The sequence below is a fragment of the Bos indicus x Bos taurus genome, chromosome 11, assembly GCF_003369695.1.
Source record: "Bos indicus x Bos taurus breed Angus x Brahman F1 hybrid chromosome 11, Bos_hybrid_MaternalHap_v2.0, whole genome shotgun sequence".
In the NCBI taxonomy this organism is placed as follows: Eukaryota; Metazoa; Chordata; class Mammalia; order Artiodactyla; family Bovidae; genus Bos; species Bos indicus x Bos taurus.
Window position 1 is genome coordinate 102,419,046 of NC_040086.1, and position 20,500 is coordinate 102,439,545.

The window sequence follows — 20,500 nt, forward strand, 5'->3', positions numbered from 1 at the left end:
CCCTGTTGGTCGTGGCTCTCCAGGGTTGAAGGATGCATCTTAGAAGAAGGACTACATCCTTGAGCCAGCGGGGCATCCGTCAGTCACACTGTGGGTCGACCTGAGCATTCCAAGCCGTCTGGACTCCTGCCTACAGGAGCCTGGGTGGGAGGGACATTGTCCCAGGAGGTCGTATGCCCCTCCTCCCCAGAGACCCACCCGGGGGCTGCGGCTCCAACCCAGTGACGTGTGGGGGAGGCAGGTGGTCTCTAGCTTTTCTCAGGTCCAATAAACTTGAGTCCCGCTCAGTATGTCTCCTGGTGCAGCACCAAGGATGAGGCGCAGGCCTGAATCCCCGCCCCGCCCCAGCTCCCTGGAACTGTCCCCATGCGGTGGGGACAGCCTACACACGTGGTGTGAGCCAGGCCTGCAGAGCAAGCCTGTCTCCCTGGGGTTCTCTTGGAGCGGACTGTGTTCACAGGGCGATATGTCTTCTGTCGCGAACGTCCGGGCCGTCCAAGGTGTCATCCTGAGGCGGGGTGGGGGCCCAATGTCCCTGGGGTAGATGAAGGGTCCGGGGCGGAGGCTTGCAGTTGGAGTCCCCCTGGCCCTGTTATGGTACTCGCTGGTCTGTCTCCTGCTGGGGTCCAGCCCCGGTGGATCCAGGGAATTTGAAGCGGGGACGGCGTCGGCGAAGATCAGGAAACAATTGCTTAATTAAATGTTAATTAAGGATATAAAGAGTGGTTAAATAAGGATAGCTCAGTGAGGAAATTCAGTGGAGAAAAGAGGCTGAATAATTCAGCCAGAAGGTGAGAGAAAGAACGACATGGGGAGACCAAGTTTCGGTGAACCAGGCCCGCACTTTATTTTCCAAAGTAGTTTTTATACCTTAAGTTATGCATAGAGGATAATGGGGGAAGGGATAGAGTCATGCAATAAGCCAGGCTTTCTTCCTGCAAACCTATCCTATGCAAAAGTTTAGGTGATTTGCATCATCTTCTGGCCCAGAGGCCTGTTAACATTTTAAGAAACTTATTTTTCTCTAAAGGTGATTACTCTAAAGTCAGGTGCCAGCCTCCAAAAAAGCATTGGACAAAGCTGCATTCCTATAGGGCAAAGGTGAGGTGGGCTCAATCAAGAAAAGAATTAACTCAAGGGTCCACGGTTACACACACTGCCAGGGACACAGCAGGTAAGGGATATGGAGACCTGGCAGCAAACATTGGCCCAACAAGTGAAAAGCCCTTCACCAATACGATTTCCAATCAATCTTTTAACTGCTCGAAGGAATCTGTGTGTAGACAGTTTAGAACATCTCCTCCCTCTCACAGTTGGGAGGCTCTGAACAATCACATGTGGCCGGAAAAACCTATTCAGGCAGGCTAGAGGATTTCCAAAGGAGTTTGTAGGTTGAAACACTGTCAGGCCCAGGAACTTTATTAACTGGAGCTGTAAGTTAACTCTTTTTTTGGAGAGACGTAGTGGGGGACAGCCCCCCCACCCCAGCCGTAAAGTCAGAGGTGTAGGTGAGAGCACAAAGCAGAAAGTAGGCAGACTCTGGTTTTGGGGGTAGACGCTCGAGAATATCCAGGGGGACTCCTGAGGCTCGATCCCGCCTTTGCGTATGCCGAGCCGCCTTCCTCATGACCTTTGCCAGGGGCGGAGCTCCTGCTCCCGGCAGTCTCCTAATGACCAGGAGGGCAGGAAGCCCTTCACGCGTGTAGAGCTGGACTTCTGTGGCGTCTCCTGAGTGGCCACCTCTCTGTCCTTGGCCTCCTCTTGCCCGTCTGTCTTTCCTGGGCGACTTCCGGGCATCCGGGCACTGACCTGATTTCTGTCGCTGCTCTTCCCTGCGAAACGGAAGTGTCTTGTTCCCACGTAGCATGTATACATCTGTTCTGCTAAACGATAGGCCTTCTCCACCGCAGACATCCCTGCTCTGTGTTCTCTTCTGGTCTCCTCCTCGATTTGGGGCTGAAAAGTGGATTTTTTCTTATACCTGATGGCTGGCTGGATGGCATCGCCCCTGAGGGTCTCTGGGCTCCGGGGCTGGGCCTGCCTGGATAGCTGAGTTCCTTCACTTCTCTGTGTCTCTGTTTCCCCATCAGCAAAATGAGGGGACGCCAACCCCACCACCCAGGACGCCGTGAGCATTCCATGAGTGGCCCTCGTTCCAACCCCAGCCCAAAGTGGCCGCTTCCCTCCCGAGATCGCCTTCCTCTCGTCCTGAATTCCCCTCCTCTGTGTCTTCTGTCGTGCCAAGCTCCAGCCGGTCCCTCTGCTGAGGCTATAAATTAGCCCTGACAGCTGGCAAGGCCCGCCCCTTCTCTGTTTTGCTCTCACACCCGTCCTGGCCGGTCTTGTGTATTTATTCTTCAGTGTAAATCTTGGAAACGGTTTGTCAGACTCGAAATGGCTGTGTGCTGATTGACTTTGCGCCCTCATCTGGGTAAGGGACCGTCGAGGGCTGGGAGCGCGACCTCCTCCCACCGTTAGCCGGTGCCGGGAGCGGTGGGCGGCCTCTCCGAGAGACCCTGTAGGCCCAGGGAGAATGGGGCAGGAGCTCCCTCTCGTGATGCTGCGGCCGCCTCGTTGCTCCTGCCCTCGATTCGTACCTTCGGCGCTCTCTGGTTTGGCGGCCTCATTAGAAGCTCTCATTTGTTCTGATCGGTTTCAGTTGACTCTTGGGGTTTTGAAGCAAATGGGGATGCTGCTGCTGACGAGAGAAAGAGCCCCCGTCTTCCTCCTCTCACACCTCCCTTCGTCTCCCTCCTGGGTGGGCACCCAGGAGGCCCGTTGGGCCTGTTGCAGCGGACAGTCTTGTGTTCCCCCTGGAGTGGGAATGCCCCCAGGATTCCACTGTTGGTTTTGCTAATCAAATTAAGAACATTTCCCTCTATATCTAATTTTACTAACAGATTTGGGGTCTTAACAGATCCTTTTTCTGTAATTGCTCACAAAATCATATAGATTTTCCCCTTTAATTCCTTGGCGTTGTGAAGTACATCACACTTGGGTAAATCCTCCTGGATGCTGGTGGTATGGTGTTGTAATGCACTCCTGGATTCCACTTACTAACAGTTTACTTAGGATTTTTGCACTTAGAGCCTTCAGGGAGGTCTCCTCGTTTGTATCAATACCTTGTGTTGTCTGCACCTGACTTTGGTGATGGGATTGGGTCCGCTTAGGGAAATGAACAAAATCACTTCTGTTTCTTTCTGTACTTTGGCATGGTTTGGCTGAGGTGGCAAACTTAGGCAACCACCAGGGCCTGGTGCCTTTGGTGGGAGAAGGAGGTTTTTGACCACTTTACCCTCCTCAGTCGTGCTTACTTCTTGACCAGCCAGGGTGGGGGAGGGGGGATTTGGGAGGGGAGAGAAGTGGAAGTCCTGCCCCTCAGAGGGATGCCCCTTGGCCACCTGTGGGTAGTGTGTGCGTGCCAAGCTGCTTAAGTTGTGTCTGACTCTTTGTGACCCCATGGACTGTAGCCCTCCAGGCTCCTCTGTGCATGGGATTCTCCAGGCAAGAATACTGGAGTGGGTTGCCATGCCCTCCGACAGGGGATCTTCCCAGCCCGGGGATCAAACCTGCGTCTCCTGTATCGCCTGCGTTGGCGGGCGGGTTCTTTACCACCACTATCCCCTGGAAAGCCCTGGTGGGAAACAGCAGGGCTCTGCCTCAGGTGCACCTGGCCTCCCCACCCCCACCTCCTGGGCCTCTTCCACAGCGTGCAGTGCTGTGGCCCAGGCTGTCTGTCCCCTGGGGCCAAAGGGTCAGGGTGCCCGAGCTCATGTGCCCCAAACTGGGAGGTGACTTCCTGCTCTGTATATGCTGGGAGTGAGCTTCCTATCGCCTTGGCCTCCCTGGTCAGCATCCCAAAAGGCCCCCAAAGGGGCCTCCTGCTGAACTGGGGAGATGGGGATGGGGAGCTGGCCGTCCTAGGAACCTGACGCTTGGGGTCAGGGCCTTTGTCCACAGGAATTTGGCCAAACAACTGGGTCACCAGCCCCAAATTAAAAACTGACATGGATTACACACACTGACCACCTCAAACTTGCTGTCTCATTCCATCTCAGCCATTGCCTCATAACGGTAGAAGGCTTCAGAATATTCATTTACGAAAGAGGAAACTGAGGCTCAGAGGGGTCAGGTGACTTCCCTGGGGCCACCCACCATGGACTAAAGGGGCAGGACTGAGCCCTGCTCAGTCATCAGGACCCTGGGCAGCTTCCTGGGCCTGGCAGGTTCATGTCGAGGGGACTTGAGAGTCCCCCAAGGCCTTGTCTGGGAGGGGGTGCTCTGCCCTGGCTCCGGGGGGTGGGGGTCAGTGAGTCCTGCGATGAAGTTCCTCATCTTGTCCTGAGGGCAGTTGAGGGCCAGGGAAATGGATGCCTTCTTTATGCCATGGAAGCCTTGCGTTCTGTGTAGCCATCAGACAGAAAAGACACCGGGCGTGGTTTGGGGATCCTGGACTTCCTCCCCAGGTCCTCCGCCCCTCAGTCACTCTGTGAGGAGGAGAGGAAAGGGACGACGAGGAGACACAGGTGGCCCGCCCTCGCCCCACCTGGACCATCCCAGCTGTGGTGGGGGCAGGCATGGGCGGGGACAGGACCCCCAAGTCCCACTTGCCTGGAAGCTCTCAGTGACACAAGCCTTCAGGCTTAGAGACAGGCCTTGAGCAGGCCCCTGGACACGGGGAGCAGCTGCCCGGCCATGTCCCTCCTACCAGGGGCACCGTTCCAGGAGCCCTGGGGCCTGGTGGGCCCCACACTCAGGCTCGTGTGGGCTTTCGGCTCTGCTGGGGCAATGAGGCAGGACACTGCGAGGCCTGTGGGGCGTCTGCTCCCCGCTGTGTGCTCCCTCCAGGCTCCGGTGTTCCGGCCGCACCACGAGGGAGGAGGGGCCGCATTCCCGGTCACCCCCGGAGGAGAAGGGGTCAAAGGCGGCCATGCCCGGGGAGCTCTGGGGTTCTGCCGTTGAAAGAGGCGGTCGGCAAGAAGGGGGCAAAGGCAAGAAAACACAAGCCCAACCTCCCGCCACACGGCTCCCCTGCCTGCCTGCGCCTGCCCACGGCCCCACCAGCTTGTGACTAAGGAAAAACATGCAGCCACGCTGATGCGATTAGGAAAATGTTGTTTTACAAACACTGCCAGATCCTCGGGGTTGACCCTGTGACCTGGAGAACAGCACACAGGCATGCTGGGTCCACAAGGCCACTCGCAGCCTGGGCCCGGGATGGCCCTTGAGCAGCTCCTGAAGCCGTGGGATGAGGGGCTGACGCCTGCCTGCTGCTTGTCCAGGGGTCGGGACGCGTGGGCGAGGGGCTCAGTGGGGTTCCCAGGGAATGTGCCTGCCCTTCCTGCCTTGAGGAGGGAGAGGAGGGGACCAGAGTGCCTGCCGCCAACCCCCCCCCACCACAACGTGGACCTCATGCTCCAGGTGAGTGGCCTGGCCTCCCAGCCTCTCACACAGCTTGTCCATGAGTTTTCAGTTTGGGAATGAGTATGGTCAGTGGAGCACTGCACCTGCCCAGGGGCAGAGCCAGACTCCTCCCTCCAACTCCTGCCCCTTGGCAGGGACGGGCCTCACAGGGCAGAGAACCCACCACCCCGTGCCCTCCAGCTGGTCTGCCGTTGCGGAAGTGCCTCTGAAGGTCCCAAGAGGCCCAATCACGGGTCCACCACCAAAGGGTCCCAGCTGATATACTGCCCCCGCTCCGGGGGTCTTGACTCTTAGAAGAGCTGGGTGAGGGCTCAGCCCAGAGGGTGGAGGCTGCAGGGAGAGAATTCCACCTCCCCACCGCGGGCTGAGGGCACCACCAAGGGGTGGCCTGGGGCTGGGCTCACCTGGCGGGAGCTAGGGGTCTGCCCTAGCCTCCCACCTGCAGTGGTGGCCGCGCCTCCCCTGCCCGCCTGCGCCGTGGACGTAAGGTTCCCCAGGGCATTCAGTTAATGCTATGCAGCTGCCTTGCTGTGTGCAGCACCCACTGGGTGATGATGGGGCGTGGGGGCTGGCGAGCAAGCCTCTGCGTGGCGGGCAGAGAGGTCCTGCTGAGGTTGTCGCCCCAGGAGGTTAGGAACTGGGAGCCTTGGTGCTTGAGGGCGACCACAGCCAAAATTCACCTGGATGTGGGGTGGGGGCGGGAAGGGGCAGGTGCCCCAGGAGACAAATAGGCCCCAGAAGACTGCAGACCACCAAGGGCCCTCGCAGTTTACCTGGTCTGATCCCATTCCTCTGCTCTGTCCTGCCAGGTGGGGACAGGGGCTTCTGGCCCCAGAGTCCTGGCGATACTGGGCAAAGGGCAGTTGGGGGCCCAGAGGGATCCTGCCGTCCCCACTGCCACCCCCTCCCAGGTTCTGATCCCACCTCAGCCTCTTGGCCCCATGGAGACCGCAGACAAGGGCCTCTTCTTAAGCCTCCTTGTCATATGCACCCCACCACCCCTGGCCCGAGCCCAGCAGCCTGAGGGTCTGGAAGTGGGGGTCTTTGACGGGGAGATGAGTGTTCTGGATCCTGAGGAAGGCTGAGTAGGCAGTCTATGTGGGGGTTGCCGGGAGGGCTTCCGTGGCCCTGGTGGAAGTCCAGGGGTGGGGTAAGTGCCCGCCTCTGATGTGGGCGGTGGTGAACCTCCCCCACACCCTGAAGGTGCTTTGCAGTGGGCTTCACAGCCCTGCAGGGGCAGAGGTGCAGTGGCCCGGGCTGTGCTGCACGGCCAGGCTCGTGGGGATGGGGGGCGCTGCGAGGGCAGGGCGGGCCGAGGGAGGCGGGGCCGTGCGGGCCAGGAGGGCCGGGGGCGCTGGGCGCGGGCGGGCGCGGGCGCGGGCTGAGGGGGCGCTGGCGTGTGCCCGCAGGCAGCCCGGCGCCGAGGACGGCGGCCGCGGGGACGGCGCGCGCCTGGACACCGCCGGCCTCAAGATGAGCGACCTGGACTCGGAGGTGCTGCCCTTGCCTCCGCGGTACCGCTTCCGGGACCTGCTGCTGGGCGACCAGTCCTTCCAGAACGACGACAGGTAGGGAGGGCGGGGGGTGGGGTCGGCGCGCGGAGCTGTCCGCGGTGCTGAAGCCCGCTGGTGCGCCCGCGACCCGCGCCCTTCAACTTTCCCGGGCTTCCGGGACCGGAGAAGTTTGGGTTGGGTGGGTGGGGGAGGTGGGAAGCATCTTCCTGGGAGGGTCCTGGAAGGTGGGACGGGATGCTCTGTGCTGGGCAGTCGCCCCAGAGACCGATTCTCAGGCTTCCCTCCCCGGGTCTGCCCACAGGCCCCCAGCCTCTCTAGCAGCTCTGCTGACTTTGGGCACAAGCCAGGGCCGGAAGCGCTCCGTCTTGGAGCCCCGCGGGCTGGCTGAGGACTGGCGTCCTCCAGACGCTGGCTCTGGTCATTTATTATTAATCGGGGGATATATGTCCTTCAAGCTCATGCCGTGGTCACTTACCAAGGTTGACAACATACCCTAGCCTCAGATTATCCTGGGGCGGGGTAGGGGGGAGGTAGCAAAAAGCAAAATAAACTTGAGTCTTTCGGCAAAGGACCAGCAAACTAAGCCCTTGGAAATAATTCATGTGCTGAGGGGGCTGGCAGGAAGCTGGGAGAAATGTTGCTTTTCTCTGCCTTTTCCTCAAATAGCTGTCTCAGTAAACACCCAGCACTTTAGCTCTGTCAGCCTCAAGGGAGGTGCTTCTATGCCTGCAGGGACTCACACTGGAGCCTGAGGGACTTCGGACGGAACCGCTTCCCTTGTAGTGTGTTGGGGGCGGTGGCCTGGTATCTGCGGGTCTCCTTCCTCACCCAGCCCTGAACCGGGGTCGTGAATCTGCAGTGTTCCCCTCACGGTGCAGTGATTTGAGTTAGCACACAAAGTCCATGAGGTTGAAAATTGTCAGGACAAAGATGGGGCTTTCAGAATAATCCACTGCTGAAACTGCAGCTGGGAGAGAAATCAGGCTTGTGAATGAGGCCAGGACGTAAGGACTATGCATGAGGCATGTGGAAAATGAGTTTGAAATCTGCTCTGCCTGCTGGCAACAGAACATCCTTCCAGACCTCAGATGGCATTCGCTTGCATTCCCTGGGTAGAATCGGGAGGAGAGCTGGAACCCAAGGACTTCACCCACTTAGACCAGTGGATGTGAGCCCAGCAGAGGCGCTTCTTAAGGCCATGTAGTTTTGTCTTGTCAGACTGAGTGCAGAAGTGATAGGTAAATCCACCCCAGGTGGATCACATGCCCAGGTGAAGAGTTCACTTAGCTCCCTGTGTGGGCAGAGGTGGAGGAGGGCAGGGCTGGGGGCTTCCCTAAGCTGAATGCAAGCTCAGCACCTTCCTGAGTCAGCACCAGCCCCTCCCTGCCTGCTCCACTGGGACTGTTATTTCTCTAAAACAGCAGCCCCGGAGGTTCTTTCCATGTCGGGCAGGAAACGACATCCATCTCCTGAGTGGGCCTGGGGCCTCCGAATGCTCCAGAAATGCCAGTGACTGCAGCTGACGTAATTGCAGTGACGCATCCCTCGGATTTCAGGAGTGGATGGCAGGTCCTCGCCTTCAGCCGAGGGTGGCTTGTGTCTGCCTGGAGGAAACTATCCCTGTCCCCTGGGACCTGGGAGGCTGGCACTGAGACCCCCACTGTGTTCTGGACCCTACAACTTGGGGGGTTTTTTAATCGTGATAAAATACACAAAACCTAAAATATAGAGTGAAGTTTGGTAACTTTACATCATCACCAGTATGTACTTCCAGAGCATTCCATCACCCCAGGGGGGAACCTGGTCCCCATGGGCAGTCCCACCCCCTGACTCCTGGCAAAACCCCAGTCTCCGTCCTCCTTGGCCTTGTTCTCAGGGTGAAGTCCTCCTGTGTGCTGGGCCCAGGGACCTCCTGCTTGTGTGCACATGGTGTTTGGAGACCCACTGTGTGTGCACATATATACACGCGTCGTGTGTATGTGTGTGAATCCTGCATAGGAAAGACCCCTGTGGTCCCCGGGTGGGCATGGAGACCTTGCACTGGTGTCTGCAGGACTGGCTGGCCCTGGGGGTGTCACCGAGAAAGAGGGGGAGCATGGCCTCTGCCAGGCTGTTGGGGGAAGGGTCCCTTGCCCACCCCACAGAGGAGCACAGGGCCTGGGTGCAGTTGGCTGGCCCTTGCAACAGCCAGGGGGCCCACAGGAGGGGCAGGGGCTGCTGGTTTGCACAAGGTGATTCTGCTCCTGTTCCCCATGGGGGCTGGAGGGGGTTGAGGCATGGTGCTGTCCTCACCGAGTACCAGCCTTGAGGGGCAGGGGCGTGAGTCAGTGGGGGAACTGGAAGGGGCCAGTCCTCCGAGCAGGCAGCTCAGGGAGCCCCCCCTCTCCTGGCCCCGGAGGAGTTTCTCTCTCTCAAACCTTTGCCCAAAGGCAGCTACAGGTCTTGCCTCTCATGAACCCCTTGTGCTCACAGGTCTCATGGGGGCAGGCAGTGCCGGAAACCAGCTTGGGGTTCCTGGGGGTCCTGAGATCACCTGAGCCTCCCATCTTGAAGACCACGTGTGTGGAGACCCCTCCCTCCCTCAGCTCCCTCTCCTGCTCGGTGCCTGTGGCCCCCACCCCCATCACTGGTCCCAGAGTGGAGGACCTGACCTGCGGGGGCCCCTGCAGGTGTGTGGAGAGGTGGTAAGGTGTGTCCTGGGTGGGGGAGAAGGGAGCAGGCACTGGGTCCGAGAGGCTGGAGGCCAAGAAGGCCAGCCTGTCTCTCCAGCTGGGCCAGGTGCACTCATCAGGTGCTGGGGGGCTCAGGCAGGCATCCATGTGCCCCAGGAACAGCCCCCCAGGGCACGGGGTGGGCCTAGGACAGGCTCCTGGGGCTGCAGGAGGAGGGTGAAGGCTGCAGGTGAGTCAGCACTGCCAGGGAGGTGGGGGGGGGGGTACGCGTCGTGGGTCTGGGGAGGTGAGCTGTGCCCTCCCTGCACCACAGGCGGGGGCGCAGGGCAGGGTGCAGCAGGGCTCAGTGCAGGGCTCCCTGCCCCCCGGCATGCCCCTGGGTCCCTGCTGCCTGGCTCCTCTCCAGGCCCCACTCACTTGGCCCAGGGCAGCCTCTGCGGGCTGAGCGGGGGCGCTGCTGCCCGACTCCTGGCAGGCTGTGAGTGGGCGGGCAGGGCTGTGGGCTTCCTGTTCTCCAGGGGAATAAAGCCACAGCCGTGAGTCACCAGAGCCTCACACGCTGCGGCCTTGGCGGGGAGGAGGGGCTCGGCCCATGTGGGCGAAGGAGCTGCACCCCCGCGACCCCCCGCCTCTCCTGGTGGGGAGGGGCAACCAAGGAGGTGAGCAGAGCCAGGACTGGCACGCCTTACGGGGGCAGCCAGGTTCCCAGGGGACCTTCCTCACGGCCTCTAAGCCAGATCTCAGGACTCCTGGGGAGCAGGGCTCTGGGCAGAAGGGCACCTGGACCCTCCAAGGCCTGGAGCTTGGGGCTCCCTGCCCTGTCCTGGGACAGCTCACTGCGCCTTCATCCCAGGAGCCAAGGGGCAGCTCCGGGTCCCCTCCTGAGCACCTGGGGCGCCTGGTCCTGAAGGCCGGACTCAGGGGTCTGAGGGCCTCCCGCGTGGCTCAGGGCCTGTAGGCCTGGCCAGGTGGCACGCCTTCCCAGCCCCCCTGCCCCTGCCCCTGCCCCTGTCCCTCCTCCTCAGAGGGCTGACGACAACCTGGCCTGGAAAGGGCAGCAGTGCAGAGATTGGAAAAGCGCTTTTCAGGCGGGGCTTGGGCCACTGGCAGCGTCCTGCCCCCTCCTGGTCTGTAACATGGACGCAAGGTACCAGCACCCTCCCCCAGCTTGGGGACATGCCCTGTAGGGGGCAGGGGCCAAACAGGGCTGTCACACCGCAGGCTCATCTCCAGCAAGCTGCAGAATCCACAAAGGGCTGGGGTGGGCAGAACCGCAGCTGAGCTGGGGCGGCCGGGTGGGCTCCTGGCCTGCGTGCCGTCGCCAGCTGCCTGTCCAGCTGGGACCCGGCCTGGCCTACGGGGACCCCTCACCACCATGGGAGGTTCTGTCAGGGTCCACGCCCCCCTTGCTCCCAGACATCTAGTGGGGGACGGGCGGGGGTGTGCACCTCCCCCTGGGTGGGTGCCGGCCTCCTGCAAGGAGGTGAGGAGACCGGGCCTCAAGGGGTCAGAGCACTGCCTGGAAGGGCTGGCCCCATGTTTCCCTAAGCTCCTCCGACAACAGCCTGACCGCCCCTGTGAGGTTGAGCAACACTCTGTTGTTTCACACAAGCCGAAGCATGCAAGAGACTGGCCCGCCCTGCGGGGAGCCTGGGGGAGACCTGCGGACCGACCCCCGCCCCATCCTGCAGGGGCCACCACTGGCAGCTGTGGCCCCCAGGCTGGCTGCAGGGAAGGGAAGGCGGGGCTCAGAGTTGGGGTCTCTGCGAGAGGGGCGCCCCCTCCGCCCCTCCCCCTCAGCTGAGCAGAAGTGGACCCGCAGCCTGGGTTCCGGGGGCAGGGCGCTGAGGGGCAAAGCCAGGCCCCTCCAGTAGAGGAAGGTCCTGCCAGGCCTCCGTGTGCTAAGTTGCTTCAGTCGTGTCTGACTCTCTGCAACCCCATGGACTGTAGCCCAGGCTCCTCTGTCCATGGGATTCTCCAGCAAGAATACTGAAGTGGGTTGCCATTTCCTTCTCTAGGGCATCTTCCTAACCCAGGAATTGAACCCACACCTCTTAATGTCTCGTGCATTGGCAGGTGGGTTCTTTACCACTAGCGCTGCCTGGGAAGCCCCGTGCAGGGGAGTCAAGGTGGGGACGGGGGTCTCAAGGAGCAGCCTGCCCTCCTAGCCCTCACCTGCAGTTGCTAAAACAGCAGTCTCCGGCGGGGCTGTAGACTGCTGCGAGCCGGGCATGACCGGGGTAGGGGTGGGGGAACTTTAGAAGCAGCCTTGGGTGCTGAAGTGCAGGAGGGGCACCTTCGCCTGCACCATTCAGCTCTACCTGGGTCTGCCCCCCACCCCGTGTCCTGATCACCACCACATGTGTCCCGTCCTCCACTCCCACCTCCCCATCGTCCCTCCACCATCCCGCCTGTTTCCCTGCTCCAACTCAGCCCCAGCCTGCAGACAGGAACAGCCAGCCCCGCCCCCACCGCCCCGCTTTCTTTGGGAGGGAGCTCTGCCGAGTGCTCTGCTTCTCCAGGGTCCCCCAGCCCCTCCTTGGCTCTCTGAGACCCTCCAGGACAGTTAGCCGGGAGTCTGGGCTGGGCCGGCCGCGGGCTCCCCAAAGTCACACAGCTAGTTTCTGCATGGGCAGCTTTGGGAGGGGTTGGGGCACCGTCACCTGTCCTTCAGGGGTGCTCTGGGGACCCTGGGGTAGCCCCTGCCTTGAGGGCCTGGACAGGACCCCACCGGACCCCAGGTTCCTCAGGAGAGATGCAAGGGCTGGGCTTTGACAGGGGATCTGGTGAAGCCAAGGTCCACCTGCCCCCGGCTCTCCCCTCGCCCCAGATCCACGAGGTCCGCCTGGGGTCCCTGGGGTCCTTGAGCCTGGAAGACCCCTAAGACCCTTCCAAGCGGGCTTGTGTCAGAACCAGAGCCTTTCTGGGTGGTGCATTCCCCGGGGGTAGGTGCCTAGGGCAGTGCAGGGATTCAGGGACAGGCCCTGTGTTTAGGACAGCAGGTGGTGGACTCTGCCCAGGAGGCCAGGGTTGCGAGGCCCAGCGAGTCACAGCTGGGCACAGGCCAGCCCCTAGCCCAGCGCCTGGAACTAATTCAACTTGGTGTTCCAAGAGAGCACCCAGCTCCAGAGAGGAGGTGTGACCCCCACCCCAGTGGCTCCCTGGAGAGGGTGGGGGTGGGAGTGGCCTGGGAGCAGCAGGATTGAGGGGGTGCTGTGCTTAGTCGCTGAGTTATATCCAACTCTTTGTGACCCCATGGACTGTAGCCTGTCAGGCTCCTCTGTCCATGGGGATTCTCCAGGCAAGAAAATTGGAGTGGGCTGCCATTCTGTTCTCCAGGGGATCTTCTCAACCCAGGTCTCCTGAGTTGCAGGTGGATTCTTTACCATCTGAGTAAAGAATTCAGAGGGGAGGGACACCATTCTCTGCTGGCTCCTGCAGGGCCCAGGACCCTGAGGACCCAAGAGGGCAAGCACTTGTAGGGGTCTCACTGCTCGGGGGCAGGGACTGTTCAGGGAGGAGGTGGGGGCCATGAGGGACGATGTTGACCTCTGAGCATCCCGTGACCTGCCTGTGCAGCCTCTGGCCCCTGGGGTGGACGACTGGAGGGGTCACAGAGAGGAAGGGGAGGAGGGAGTCACTGCTGGGCCTGACCCGAGGTGAGGACCAGGGCCTGGGGCCCACAGTCCCTCTGGGCCTGAGCCTTGCACCAGGAGGGTGCTGTCACCATGCAGGGTGACCACCCCCATGCTGGCCAGGCTGAAGCAGGCTGGCACTGGAGCAGACCCAGCCACCCAGGGCCCCAGGGTTCTCCCTGCTCGGAGCTGAGCTCAGGCTCCTGGGGTTAAACTCCCTGAGCCTTCCTTGCACTCAGGTGTGATCAGGACGGAGTAAGGTGGGATCCCGGCCCTGCCCTGGCCTTGCCCTGCCCTGGCCACGGCCCTGTATCCATCGCAGACCCGAAGGCCTCTGAGGACACGGCTGGCCTGGGAAATGGCTGTGACCCAGGCTGGTAGGGCCAGACAGGTTGGGGGTCCCCTGCCACCTTCAGCTCCATGCGGAACAGGACTGGCGGGTGCTAGCGGAGACATGTCCAGCACCCCAGAGTGTAGATCTAAAGCCAAAACCCCCACCTCCCCACCACAGCCCCTCCCCAGGCTAGAGCAGCCCTGGGTGTTCAGGCCCAAGGCCTGACCTGCTCCCTGAGTAAGTCGGTCACCCCTGGGGCGCCACTCCAGCTCCCTGGACAGCTGCCGCCCTCACAGCAGCCTCTCCAGCGGGCCCCCAACACTCCCAACTTCCCCCCACGCCCAGGCCTGAAATGCCTGTGCCCCCTCAGGCCTTTCCCACCCGAGGCCAAGGGTCCTTCAACCATGAACAAACAGTGGCCAGGGTGCTGGGCGCATGGAGCTAGGAGCTGACCCTGGACACCACCAGGCTGCTCCCCGATGTCCCTGTCTCTCTGGGACTCACGTTTCCTCTGTGATTAGATCCAGGACAGGCCCGGGTGGTGCCGGGTCCTGACTGAGTCTGTGTGCTGTGTCCCAAGGCAGTATCCTGATTTTTCTGGCATTTTCCAGGTCTGGGGCTCGTTTGCTTGTATACCCCCGACTCCACCGGGGAACTAGGGCCAGGTCTGACTCTGTGCCCCATTGCCACCTGGGGTCTGTGCCAGGGAGCAGGGTCCTGGGAGGTGGACAGGGGGGCAGCCGGGGCTCCCAGGACAGGTCACACTCCCCTGCCACCCTAACTCCCTCCCTGTAGGTGGGGGTGGGGAGCTTGGGTCACCCCCAGACTTGGGAGGCCAGGAGTGGGCAGGATAGGTAGGACGAGATGGAGGAGAAAGGAACAAGGGAGGGTGACGGGGAATGCACGCACATGTGAGCAGCAGTGTGGTCATCTCACCCAGCCGTGGGCACTGAGAGCGTTCAGCAGGGCTCCTGGACCTGGGTCTCCACTTTTAAGACAGTCACACTCTTGATGATCCGGGATTAAGAGAACATCAGTGAAGGTGTCAACAGTTCTGTGATGAGGTGGGGCCCGGCCTCCCCTTGCCCACGCCCCAGGGATCCTGGGGGAGAATCTTGAGATGGCAAATCAGGTGTCCCCAGGAGCCTTGTCCACATCCCACCCTCTGGCCGTGCACATCCCAGAGCATCTCTTTGCCTCTAAGCCTGCATCCTGGGCACGTGTGTGCACGGCTCAAAACTAAATTCCTGCCAATTAGTGCAAAGCAGGACACAGATGCCCAGTGAGAGGACAGCCAGCATCGCCCAGGGTCTTGGAAACCATGATCGGTTTTGGTCTCAAACTGCAGTTTATCAGACTCCTGATATGCTGCCCACCACGTGCCACTGCCGTGCACTCCGAGTAACAAAGGGAGGTGGGAGTGCCCAGGCTGCGGCTCAGGCAGCTCCAGCTGAGTGACAGACACCCCTACCCGGGCACCTCACCAGCGGACAGTTACTGCTCACAGTTCTGCAGCTGGAAGTCTGAGATCAGATGCCAACCTGGGGAGGTGGGGAGGGCGTTCCTGATGGGGCCTCTTCCTGTTGTGCAGATACCGTCCTGCCTGTCCTCATGAGAGACAGTGAACAAGTTCTCTCATGAGGGCACTAACCCCATCTCGGGCCCCACCCTCAGGACCTCATCTATTAATAACTCTCATCACCTCTGAATGCCATCTCTTTGGGGGTTGGGGCTTCAGTGTGAGTTTGTGGGAGGGACACATACACATTCCATCCACAACAGGCTTGGGGAACAAAGTGGACACTATGAAATAGATGGCCGGTACCCTCTCCAGGGGTTAAGGTGTGCCTCGATCTCAAATTCCTTAAGCCCTGGGGCATCCCAGGATCCCTGGAGGGAAAGCCTGCCTCTCTCGCCTCCCCGACACCCACGAGGTGCAGGCCCCTGGTGAGTGGAGGAAGATCCTGCAGGAAGAAGCCCAGCTCAAGGTCTCCAGCTGAGAGGCAGAATCTCAGGAGGGGGCCTGCAGTGCTTTGAATGGTGTCCCCCAAGTTCCTGTCCACTGGCACCTGGGAATGTGACCTTATTTGGAAATAGCGTCTTTGCGGCTGTAATTAAGGTAAAGATCTTGAGATGGGATGATTTCAGATTTAGGGTGGGCCCTACATCCACTGACTGGTGTCCTTTTAAGAAGAGACACACACACACACACACACACACACACACACACACAGGAGAAGCTATGTGAGAACAGAGCAGAGACAGGTGACGGCCACAAGCCAGAGCCTCCAGGGGCCTCCAGGAGTTAGAGGAGGCAGGAAGCGCCCTCCCGTGGAGCCTCTGGAGGGAGCATGGTCCTGTGACACTGATTTCAGCCCAGTGATGCTGAGTTTGGACCTCTGGGCTCCAGGACTGAGAACAAATTTCTGTGTTAAGTCCCTCAATCGTGGTCCCTTGTTCCAGCTGCCCCAAGATACACACACCAGGAAATCTCAGGCATTTGGGGGACAGTGAATGTCGAGGAGAAGTCACCTCGTTTTTCTCTCGGACAGAAAAGTACCACCTGCTGAGCAGTCTGGGGAAGCCTTTCCCACCCCCTACCCCAGCCCAGTGGCCAGGCCAGTCCCCAGGCCACTGTTAGGAAGGGAGACTCCCTTGGGAAGCACAGATCTCATGTGGCATTTATGGGGTATCTCCCGAGACCAGGGCTTCTCTGGTGGCTCAGACAGTAAAGAATCTGCCTGCAATGCAGGAGATGCAGGTTCGATCCCTGGGTTGGGAAGATCCTCTGGAGAAGGGAATGGCCACCCACTCCGGTATTCTTGCCTGGAGAGTCCCATGGATAGAGGACCTAGTAGGTTACAGTCCATGAGGTCACAAAGAGTCAGATAGGACTGAATGACGAACACTTCACTTTAACTTCTGAGACTCATGTTTGGGCTGGAGAGGGCAGCAGGAGAGGAAGCATCTTCCCTGAGAAGCCAGGGACCTCCAAGTGGTGCCTGTGAGGTGATCAGCGGGCTTGTGAACAGGGGAGAAGTCTCCCAGCTCTGGGTCTGCAGCCATGGCAGAGTCCAGGGAAGGGCAGCACATACCTGGCTTGGGGAGGACACTGCCCTGGTGGCCCCAACCTGACCTTCACAGCTTGTTTGCTCCATCCAGGAATATTGTGTTGCATCTGGTTATTAGGGTTCGCTAACTCCTTTTAATCCAGGATGGCTCCTACCAGGTATGCCCGCCTAGGTCCCCCACCCTAATCCCCAAGCCCATGAGGATGGTGAGATGTCTCCTTATTTGGAAGTAGGATCTTTACAGATAATTGATGAGCAGGTCATTAGGGTGGGCCCTAATCCAACCTGATCAGTGTCTATTTTAGTGTTTACTTTTGTTTATTTGGCTGCGCTGGGTCTGGGTTGTGGCACACAGGATCTTCTGTCTTCTGGTAGCATGTGGGGTATTTAGTTGCAGCACGTAAGGCCTAGTTCCCCGACCAGGGATTGAACCCAGGGCCCCTGCATTGGGAGTTCAGCGTCTTAGCCACTGGGCCACCAGAGAAGGTCCAACTGATGTCCTTTTTAAAAAGGGAAATTTGGAGACAGACGTGGAAAGATCCTGCCTCATGGCCTCAGAAGCAGGCCCTGCTAACACCTTGATCTCAGCCTCCAGAACTGGGAGAGAATGAATTTCTGCTGTTCACGCCATCCAGACTGGGCCACACAGCCCTAGGAAGCTCATGCTGTAGTCCAGTCGCTCACTGACTCTTTGTGACACCATGGACTGCAGCACACCAGGCCTCCCTGTCCTTCACTATCTCCCAGAGTTTGCTCAAATTCATGTCCATTGAGTTGGTGATGCCATCCAACCTTCTCATCCTCTGCCACCCCCTTCTCTCCTTTTCCTTCAGTCTTTCCCAGCATCAGGATCTTTTCCAATGAGTCAGCTCTTCGCATCAGGTGGCCAGAGTATTGGAGCTTCACCATCAGTCCTTCCAATGAATATTCAGGGTTGATTTCCTTGAGGATTGACTGGTTTGGTCTCCTTGCTGTCCAAGGGACTCTCAAGAGTCTTCTCCAGCACCACAATTGGAAAGCATCAATTCTTTGGCCCTCAGCCTTCTGTATGTTCCAACTCACACATCCATACATGACTTCTGGAAAAACCATAGCTTTCACTGTACAGGCCTTTGTCAGGAAAGTGATGTCTCTGCTTTTTAACATGCTGTCTAGGTTTGTCATAGCTTTCCTTCCAACGAGCAAGCGTCTTTTAATTTCATGGCTGCAGCCACCGTCCATAGTGATTTGGGAGCCCCCCCCCCAAAAAAATAAAATCTGTCACTGCTTTTACTTTTTCCGCATCTGTTTGCCATGAAGTGATGGGACTGGATGCCATGACCTTAGTTTTCTGAATGCTGAGTTTTAAGCCAGCCTTTCACTCTCCTTTTTCACCCTCATTAAGAGGCTCTTTAGTTCCTCTTCACCTTCTGCCATTAGAGTGGTATCATCTGCGTATCTGAGGTTGTTGATATTTCTCCTGGAAGCTCATACCCATGGCAATTTTGCATTATAAGTAAGGTTACTGATCAGTCGGCTGAGGTAATGAACAGGAGGGTGGGCCCTTTCTAAGCACAGTGGGCCTTTGAGAGTAGGGTGTTTTCTCTGGCCAGAAGTGGAAGAAAAGATTTGAGGCCTAGGAGTATCTGAGCCACAATTGCCAGCTTTAAAGACGGAGGGGCCAAGGGATGCGGGAAGCCTTTAGGAGCTGAGCCACCAACAGACAACAGGAAAAGGGAAACTCAGTCCTACAACCACCAGGAAATCAATCCCACCAACTGGATGAGCCTGAAGGTGGATTTCCCCCAGGGCTCAAGGTGGAAGGCCAGCCTTGCTGATGCTGGTTTCAGGCACATGGAACCCTAAGCAGGACACCAAGCTAAGCCATGCCCAGCCTTCTAATGGATGGCGAAAGATAACAGATGTGTTGCTTTAAGCTGCGAAGTTGGTGGTGATTTGTCGCACAGCACAAGTGGCTGATGCGCCAGGCCTCCCGCCCTGCAGAAGGTTCTGCTGTCTATGTGTCTGGCTGCCTCTCCTAGTATTTCTCATAAACTGGATGTTGGTTCTGAAGGCCTGGTGGATGGAACTCGGATGTTTCAGGCAAAAGGTTTTAAGTGCCACTGTGGTCCCCACGTTGCCATGTCCTGGTTGTCCCTCCGTTAGAGATGGCCAGATGGACACTGGCTAGTGATGACAGCCCAGCCCTTGCACTGAGCAGTTAGGCACAGTGATCCGTCAACATGTGACCAGGCACTCCCCCTCTACCTTGCAGCTGAGGAGGGCAGCCCCCCGGGACAGCCTCCCTGAGCCCCACATTCCATGGAGGCTTGGCCAAGCTCCTTTCCTGTTCTGCTCCACCCTCCTTGAGTATAAGCCACATGCTTCTTTAACTGGTGGTTTCACTTTCACTTTTCACTTTCATGCATTGGAGAAGGAAATGGCAGCCCACTCCAGTGTTCTTGCCTGGAGAGTCCCAGGGATGGGGGAGCCTGGTGGGCTGCCGTCTATGGGATCGCACAGAGTTGGACACGACTGAAGTGACTTAGCATAGCATTTCCTGCATCAATGGGAGCCGGTTGTAAGCCCTGAAACATAATTCCTGCTGAAAAAAGCAGGAAAACCGCTCAATCCTTTCCCTTTAATTACTAGTTTTCAAAGTGTATTATAGTAGCTTCACAGGATGACAGCTGAGGGTGTTTTTTCTGGATTCTTCCTTCTGGGTGTGACCTTTGAGTTTCTTAAGTGACAAGAGGGGCTTTGAAAATATGCTGAAAGGCAATGGCACCCCACTCCAGTACTCTTGCCTGGAAAATCCCATGGACGGAGGAACCTGGTAGGCTGCAGTCCATGGGGTTGCTAAGAGTCGGACACGACTGAGTGACTTCACTTTCACTTTTCACTTTCATGCACTGGAGAAGGCAATGGCAACCCACTCCAGTGTTCTTGCCTGGAGAATCCCAGGGATGGTGGAGCCTGGTGGGCTGCCATCTATGGGGTCACACAGAGTCGGACACGACTGAAGTGATGCAGCAGCAGCAGCAGCAAGGATCTTAAAAAAAAAAGTACTTACCTTAGAAGAAAGAGATTAACATTTTAAAGTTATTACTTATTTGTTTTATTTACTTTTGGCTGTATTGGGTCTTGGTTGCTGCACATGGGCTTTCTCGAATTGCAGCGGCGGGGGCTACTCTTCACTGCGGTGGCCTTTCTTGCTGCAGAGCACAGGCTCAGTAATTGCGGTGAACAGGCTTGGTTGCTCCACGGCGTGTGGAATCTCCCTGGACCAGGGATTGAACCCGTGTCCTCTGCATTGGCAGTTGGAGTCCCAACCCGTGGACTCCGAACCCGTGGAAGTCCAAAGTTAAGAATCTTGAAAAAAAAAAAAGAATCTTGAGATGAGGCGGTAATCCTGGGTCACCTGGGGAACGCTGTGGGGTCACAGGGCTTTTCAGAAGAGGGAGGAGGAAGGCCAGAGTCAGAGAGGGAGACGGAAGGATGAGGCAGGGGCCAGAGCCACGTGAGGACGGGGCCCCAGAGAGGGGACGCCGGGGCCTCTGGAAGCTGGAAAAGACACAGAAGCATCTCCCCAAAGTCTCCAAAGGGAACCAGCCCCTGCCCGCGTGTAGACTTTAGGACCCAGAATTCCAGAACTGTTGAAGACGACAAGTTTCAAACCACTGTATTTGTAGTACTTGTTACAGAAGCAAGAGGAGACCCACACACCGTGTGCTCATCTTCCTTCTGTTTTGGTTTGGTTTTGGGTTTCTGGCTGTGAGGCGTGTGGGACCCTAGCTCCTCAACCAGGGATCGAGCCCACGCCCTCGGCACTGGAAAGCAAAGTCTTCACCACTGGACTGCCAGGGGAGTC

The 20,500-nt window shown here is 58.6% G+C and overlaps 1 protein-coding gene across 1 annotated transcript in view; it reads left to right on the forward strand.

The window, feature by feature from the left end:
- The window catches only part of KCNT1 (potassium sodium-activated channel subfamily T member 1), a 79,215-nt gene that overhangs the window by 5,048 nt on the left and 53,667 nt on the right, over positions 1 to 20,500 (forward strand). Inside the window, exon 2 of the mRNA XM_027556721.1 lies at positions 6,834 to 6,992. Coding sequence (XP_027412522.1) covers positions 6,834 to 6,992 — 159 coding nt within the window. The remainder of the gene's footprint in view (positions 1 to 6,833; positions 6,993 to 20,500) is intronic.